General features: G+C 41.5%; 1 protein-coding gene across 2 annotated transcripts in view; it reads right to left on the reverse strand.

Annotated features, from left to right (window-relative positions):
* LOC115436226 (basal cell adhesion molecule-like) overlaps positions 1-6630 on the reverse strand; it is a 77608-nt gene extending 70978 nt beyond the window's left edge. Inside the window, exon 1 of one of the 2 annotated variants that reach the window (XM_030159016.1) lies at positions 6352-6630. In XM_030159016.1, the coding sequence (XP_030014876.1) occupies positions 6352-6415 (64 nt within the window). In that variant the 5' untranslated portion in view covers positions 6416-6630. The remainder of the gene's footprint in view (positions 1-6351) is intronic. The other variant, XM_030159017.1, reaches the window with a different exon arrangement.
* Between the last annotated feature and the right edge of the window lie 1344 nt (positions 6631-7974).

A 7974-nucleotide genomic window follows, 5' to 3' on the forward strand; every position in this document is an offset into this window, starting at 1 on the left:
CAGGATGTGACTTGAGGAGAATATTAACAGTTTAAGCAGAGTAACTTCATCCTTCTACTTCTTTCAATGTCAAGTTCACTCACACAGAGAGGGAACTTCAATGTAATGTGGTTGTTGTTTCAGAGGAGCTCCAGTAAGTGAAACCTCAATAAAACAAAGACGAGTCATATCCTTAGGGCTGTCACCTGATTCGGATGCTGCGAAAGCCGACACTGGGTCTGTTTAGTGATGCTACACAACTCTGTCGCTCTCGGGTGACACGGGGAGCCCCCTTTTTCTCACACTTACAGACATTAGGTCATGCATCCAGGATACAGAAGCAAAATCTTGCAGAAGCTGAAAGCACATCCGCATACAAACGCTACCTTTGAACGTCGCATACCTCCACAGCCACACCCGCCTCCACCTTTTACTCCTCTTCCTTCCCAACATAGAGGATTAATGTACCCGCTCCTGTCTCTCAAGTCCCCCTGGCCCAGTTAAAGCAATGAGATCTCATTGTCAAACAGTGACCAGCCTCCCCAGAGAGGTTAACCACCGCTGCTTAACCATTAACTAGATTAAAGTCAGGGGGCGCAGGAATGTTCTCTGACAGATGGAAACTGAGATTGGACATGAAGAGTGGTCTGAAAGCGCAAGAGTAATCACTGTGGTTTCAGCCCACCTTTGTGATAGTGGTTTGAGTAAATTTGCTCACGAACATGCACATTTGTGCCTGTGTGCACCCATGCAAATACATCCTGTAGTCTAGTGAACTTTAAGTCACCCTCGTCTCCTTGTTATCATATGTGATGCAGATAAGGCAGGAAAAGAATGCCTCAAGACTTGGCCTTCATATTTATGAAATCAGAAGCTTGGAATGAATGAATTATCAAGTCAAAGGTGCATTTGAAATCATACAGAGGAATTCTGGGGTTATTTTTAATGTTAAATAAATTCTCACACTCATATTAGAAGTGTGCTCGCTGTAAAAGTCTCCTCCCCCAACACCAGGCCAGTGGCGTGGAAAGACATGAGGTGGTAATGGAACCCAAGTGTGCATGTGGTAAAAGGAAGGGGGGGTGACAGGGCTTTTGGAGAGGTGCATTCAACAACTGCTGCTGAGGCAACTGTTGATGTCTGAAAAGCAACAGCTTGTGGGTCTCCCAGAGGACGCTCTGCCAGCCAACAGTCAGATGGAGGGTTTAGGGTTGGAGGGGCACAGGTGTTAGGATTTCTTCTTTACTGCCAGGAAACTGATCTCCTTGGCTACAGATCTAGGCTTTTCCACGACATTCCCCATTCCTAATTGGTATTCCTCAATCCTGATATACCCCGACTCTCTGTTCCTCACTTCTGCTTTGTCTGCCTTTGTCACTTTTGATATTTTCACCCCTTTTCATGATATTTGATGGATGAAACCAGCTGTAGAAGACACAAGATGGATTTTGTGAATGCTTTTGTCCAGCTAACATAAAACAGGATGGTTTCATGCTGTTTTACTGGCAAAAAGTTAGACATGGAGCTGCACACCGAACTAAAGTCAGTCTTACTGCTTTGTGTACTCCTGCATAAACACAGAAACATGAAAGCTCTTCGCTGTGTCTTGCTGCGGCTTCTGCTAAATGGATTGGCAGTGCTTAACCTTGTCAAGCAAAAGTGCTTTGAGGATTTTTCAATTTTCCTCCAACCCTGACTTGTATCCCCCCTCTTTGCCACTGGCACAAACATGCACATATAAATATACTGTATTATATACAGACAAGGACATACTGTACATAGAGAAACATGCAGCCACTTTTCAAGGCCACACATGAAATTAACCTTCACCATCATCTTCCTCCCCTGAGACAAGAATGAGAATGCATGAATGTAACACAATAGTTGGATGTAATCACGTCTTATCCTCGCCCTTCATCTCTGTCTGTCTGTCCATCCCTTTCCTCTGTGTTTCCTTCCCCCCTGCCCCTCCCTTCCACTCCCACTTACAACATGACAGCAAAAAAAGCTGCCTTTGTCTGAAACTAAACAACCTTCAACCAGGTTCCTTCTACATTTTATTTTTTTTATCTACAATTCATTATATCTAACCTTTTAACATCCACTTTTTCATGGCAAAACTCAAGGAATATTTGCTTCAATGTTGTGAGTTATAATAGTATAATTGTGAGGCCAAGACTTCATTCTAAAAGGAACATCTTCTGGTTTCTGAGTTAAATATGTAACATAACCTAAAAACTCCATCAGTTCAAACATTATATACTAGTAAAGCATAATAAGATGTGTTCGTTTTTGCACATGCACTATTTACTGTGTGTCAATGTAAGACTTTTCACACCTATTGAGAGCTGTTTTCTAATTCTTTCTCATTTTTCATTCAAACACTGCCAACACACTACAAAGCCTTCTTCAGGAAAGTGACAAATAGTAAAGATGCCGAGCAGTGGAGGATGGTCATTGTCATATTAAATCATCTATAGTAGCCATAAATCTGCCGACCGTTCAACAGCTTGAGGAATAGGTGTAAAAGCAAAGAGGCCTCTCAATAAAACGCAAGCAATCCTCACAAAGCTATGCAGGGTTCATTGTGAACCACAAAAACACACACAAGCGCCATCCAACGACCTCTCAGCTGCCACCGTAAAAGTGAAAAGTTAGGAGCACAAGTGAGACAGACCAGCGCCGGTAGACAGACACAGATAAGAGGGGATAAGACAGAGACAGACAGGACGACAGCGATGTCAGATAGGAATACAGACAATGTTAATCTGGAGAAACCACCTTTTGTTTATGTATGAGTACCTGTAGAAGTGTGTGTATGTGTAAATGCAATGTGAACTTAAGCTCCTTTGAAGCTGTTGAAGGGATATGAGGATGAAAAGCAAGAGGATCAACTCACATCTCCGCTGAGAACCATATCATTTGTGCTAACTGGCTTCAAACCAGGATTAACCATGCACATGCAACCTACCACCTGCTCTTACCCACTTTTCCACTAGTACTCAATGCCAGCGCTCTGACTGACATCACTTCACTATCAAACTACCATAAGGGCTTTAAATGTATCATAAACTGCAAATAATAAACCTAAAAATCACTAGTAGATGAGTGAAACCCTGACAAAAAGAAAACCTTATCTAAAGCCAATGATGATAACTTCGTCGCACAAATCAACCTGAACCGACCCTTTAAGTAGCTGATTAATGTTCAACTGGTATCTCCTGGATGTTCAGCAGAGTGAAACCCAGTCACACCTCAGGAATGCACACTGGCTGTGAACACACTCCAGCTTTGCACCTTCGATACCGAGATGGAAGCCACATTGTTGCTGTTTGTTTATATGTGGATTACTAATTGTGACTTGTAGTGAGAGGGGGTTTTAGAGGAGAAAGGAGGCCCTTTTCCACAGAATCTGAAGTGATGACAACCACATACGAGCTCCAACATGTCCAGAAGAATGCCACTCATTCCATCTTAGTGGCCTACCTACACATAAACACACAGGGGGGAATGAATCTCCTCAATAATTACAGCCACAACCATTCCACAGCCCATTCCCCCTTAAGGTCTAAATGACAAGGGGGCAAACACAGACTTGCTCACTCAAATATGTCTCTCACTGCTTTACAAGCTTAGGTTTCCACTGTTGCGTAAAGCCAAAATCTTGCAGTTGGGGGCTTGGGTTTTGATGTGTGTCTACATGAACGGTAAACATGTGTGCATCTCTATGCTCCAGTAAGTATATGGATGTGACAGTGGTGTATGTATTCATGCCTATAATTATTTATGCATTGTACATGCACAAAAGTAATCCTAAAACCAAACGCCAAGACAGTTGTGGAGGAAGTTCCGTGCACTTTTATCTCCTCACGCTTGTTTTTTTTTTCTGGGCCTAATACCATAATAATTACACATGGCCACAGGGGTACACTTTTGATGCTTGCTGTGGGGACAGAAATTAAAAGCAAGGAAATGACTGTGGGGAATTAAGGCGACAATAGACAAAGAGGCTGACACTGTGTGTTAGAGGCTAACACCTTGAACTCTGCTAATGCTTGTCACAATGATTCTTTCCATCTGTTCCTGACGTTAATTCATCTGACCATTTCTGTTCCACATGTATATGTATGTCCCCTTATAAGAAGTTAAGAAAGAACAAAATACAGAGTTAGAATTAGTGCAAAGATGTTTTCCTCTTTAAAAAACATAGTTCCTATAGATAACCACATCTAGGTGGGGCGTTACAGTGTTGTCATCACCCTTTCATTTTACTTGAACTAAACTATACTATCGTTATTTTTAAAGCTGTACAATGAATTCTCTCTGTTGATATGGCAATAAAGTCAATGGCATCTCAGGAGTGTAAAACAGTGACTTTAACCACTATGTGTAGGCAAGTGGGTCAAAGGGTCAGCGTGATCCTGGGCACAAGCATGCCGAGCGCACCCTTAGTTGCTATGCGTCGCATAACTGGCGTTCACAACCACACAGTTATGCACATACTTGATACAGACACACATGTCTACACACTCAAAGAAGATGACACAAACACATAAACACATCTGGTGTTATGTGTCCTGTGGGTCTATTTAGTTCACTGCTCAACACTGACATAGCTGGAAGTTGCAAATACGTGACCAGTTATTGTGAGAATGTGGGTCTGTGTGACAGAATCCCACTGAGACCAACAAGAGCTGCTATTATTAGACAAAACTATGCTAGATTGAGAGGGAGAGGGATGAAGCTTCGAACCACTGGGACACTAAAACAAACTTTAATGTTTCCAGCACCCAAGCAAAAAAAAAAAAGAGCTTTTCTCTCCCAAGACTTTAGAGACATGGAAGACTTTAGAGAGTTCAGAGACTTTAGTGGGTAGGGGAATGAGCTCAGCACCTGGAGCCAAGCCTTTAAGTCAATACACCACTGCTGTACTGAGGGATGTGTGATCTATACTGCCTCTATCAATTACAGGGCACTGTTTAGGCACCTGTTTATAGGCTCCATGAAGGGGAGACACACTACAAAGCTCAACAACTGTCTCTGCAGAGCAAGAGTGGAGGGAGCGCTTGTTAACAGAAGTCTGGGAATGAAGAGGTGTAAAGAAAAGCAGTGGAACAAGGGTGTAAAATATTAACAGAGTAAGCCGTAGTATATGGGGAGAAGACTGTCTATGAGTGTAAAAATAAATAACTACAAATGTGATGAGAAACGGATGATGGTCTTAATGAAAATGTAAAAGAAGAAAAATGAAGAAGAAGAAGAAGAACCCAGGGTGTTACCCAGCACTCCAGCCCCACCCTTTAGCTCAGCCTGACACAAATCACCACAGGGTATCAACACAGTTTAGGAAGAACACTGTATTTTTGAGCCAAACATTAAAAAAAAAAAAACATAAAATTTTTTGCTATTAACATAAAAAATGACAGTGACACTTAGAACATGAAAAACAGATCATGTAGTTGAGTGCACCCATAAACACAAAACCACTGATGGTCCCACTGGGATTAAACTGGAACTGTGGAATCATTTAACACTGTGGTTTTTACTCAACAGCTGACTTAGGCCACTATAACCAACTTCTTTTTTTCCCATAGATCATAAAAGGCCTTCCTCTGCACCCAGGGGTGCTGTTGAGGGTGAGGCGCACTGCCAGTACTGAGGAAGACTATCCGGACCCGCAGATCAAACATCAAAGCGCTGAAAACTGTGCGCAACGCAGCAGCAGCAGCAGCAGCTACAGAGGCTTTAGAGACTGGATGAGCCCGGCAACGTGGATTTCAAAATAAAACATTTGTCTCAATAATACAAAGTGACTAAACACTAAACATGTTTCCATTCATTCATTGAATCAGTAGCATGGTGGATATTCATGAGGAATTATTTGCGCAATTTTGGGAGGTTTAGTGGTTTTATTCACTCTGCATTGTCCAGATGAGAGGGGTACAGTAGTGCTGTCCGGATCTGGGACTTCCCCCGCATCTGCAAGGAGCTGACCCGCAAAACATCCAAATCAGTGCAAATAAAGAACACCTTAGCGCTGCGTAAACTTATCCTTCAAACAAACCTGCTCCATGTTACAGCGCGCTTTCGTTTATTTGCATCATAAACAGGTTGTTTATTAGCGATGCAGCGCGAGCTTTAACGCAACTAAACGTAAATACGCGGACTTAAAGTGGGACAAGTTGTACAAACAGGTCGGGTGGACGCAGCGGACCTCTCCAACTCGTCCAAGAACAGGGCAAAAGTGGAAATGTGTAGTCCGAGGCGGCGGAAAACTAAGCAAAAACAGCGTCCAAATGTGCCGTGGATTCCGAAGTTTTGGGGGAGACGCGCAATAAAGATAGAAATGTAGTGGAAAGTAAAACCACTTACCTTGCAGTGCCAACAGGAGCAAGGTGCACAGGACAGACGCGCGTCCCACTGATATCCCGTCCATGGCCGCTTTTCCAAGTTTTTTCAAGGGAAACAATTCACTGGTTTGTGGTGGGTTAAGAGTGTGGAAATCTGGCAGCAGCAGGTCTTCTTTATTCTTTCAAAGCTCCAAACCTGTGTGGACCTTTCACTCTCTCTCTCTTCTCTCTCTCTCTCTCTCTGCAAAAGGAGTGCCTCTCAACCCTCACACACACACTGGCCTACACACAGAAATCTGATGCTGGTGGCAGTCTTCTTGGTTGATATATTTGCACAAAAGGTGACCCCCCTCCCTTCCTAATACAACCCCCTCCTCTCTCTCTCGCCTCTCTCTCTCTCTCTCTCTCTCTCTCTCCACCTCACTTGCATGAAAAGACCTGTTTGACTAAGCTCACAGGTCTCAGGGGCCCGGAGGATTTTTTTTTTTTTTTTTTTTTACAGAAACTTAAAAGTGATTTTATCAGTCTTTTCTGAGTCATAGTTACTCTAAAATCTTACCCATTAGTCAAAATAATTAGAACTGCACATTCACAGCTACATTAATATTCACTCGCATTAATGTCAACTTACAAAGAGCTTTAGTTTTAGATCAGATTAATTAGTACACTGTTGAACATAAAGTTGGAATAATTTTGTTTTCAGACACTTCACTCTTTTTATTTCTATTTATACACATCAGTAATCACATTTAAACGGGTGCAATAATTGAATACTGAGTCCCAGTTATCAAAAATAAATCAAACTGTCATGATCATTTCAAGAGAAGAGGTAAAATATTTTATTCCAACATTATTCCAGTTCATTTTTTCATTTTATCTATTCATTCCAATCTAAATTATTTGAAAGGAGCAGGTTGAAGAAAACTTCTAATACCTGTCCCTTTCTTGAAACATCTGCTTACATCAGATAAATTGCCATTACAGCTATTACAGTAAACAGTTTACATGATAGCCAATGAAAATAAAACAAATCCCAAATCCATAAGGAAAATTATTTCATTACATGCTTTTATAAAGCTTCTCTATTCTTTCCTTATACGTCTTAAACTGAAAAAATTTGTACAGCTCTTCTTTTCCATTGCCAAAGAATTCCACATTCTGACACCCACAACAGAAGAGAATCAGAATCAGAAGAGAGAGAGAAGAATCAGAATAGCCTTTATTATCATTGACAGCACAGAGTACATCAAACGAAATTACGATCAATGATTAGGGACATCAGAAATACACATTTGCTTTACATTGGTTCGAACCCTTTGCCCAACGTTATTTTGTGCAGATTTTTGCCACTGCAGAAACCTGAAAGTGTCACTGCTTGAAACTGTTAAATTAAAAACAAATGGATTAATAATTATAGAACAGTTAATTGCCGGTTATGTGGGAAATTGGAAGAAAACAACATTATGATTGTAGACATAGGAAATGAAAACAATTAACTCCAGCTAGACTGACGGCTGCTAAATCATTCATCATGCCGCACGCTCAATCCCTCCCAAAACCCATATACTCACAAAATTAATATCAATTCTCCAGGTTTTTGTCATCCCCTGAACAAATTTCCTGTTAGGCTTGAAACTTTACAACG

The sequence above is a fragment of the Sphaeramia orbicularis genome, chromosome 16 (assembly GCF_902148855.1).
Source record: "Sphaeramia orbicularis chromosome 16, fSphaOr1.1, whole genome shotgun sequence".
Lineage (NCBI taxonomy): Eukaryota > Metazoa > Chordata > Actinopteri > Kurtiformes > Apogonidae > Sphaeramia > Sphaeramia orbicularis.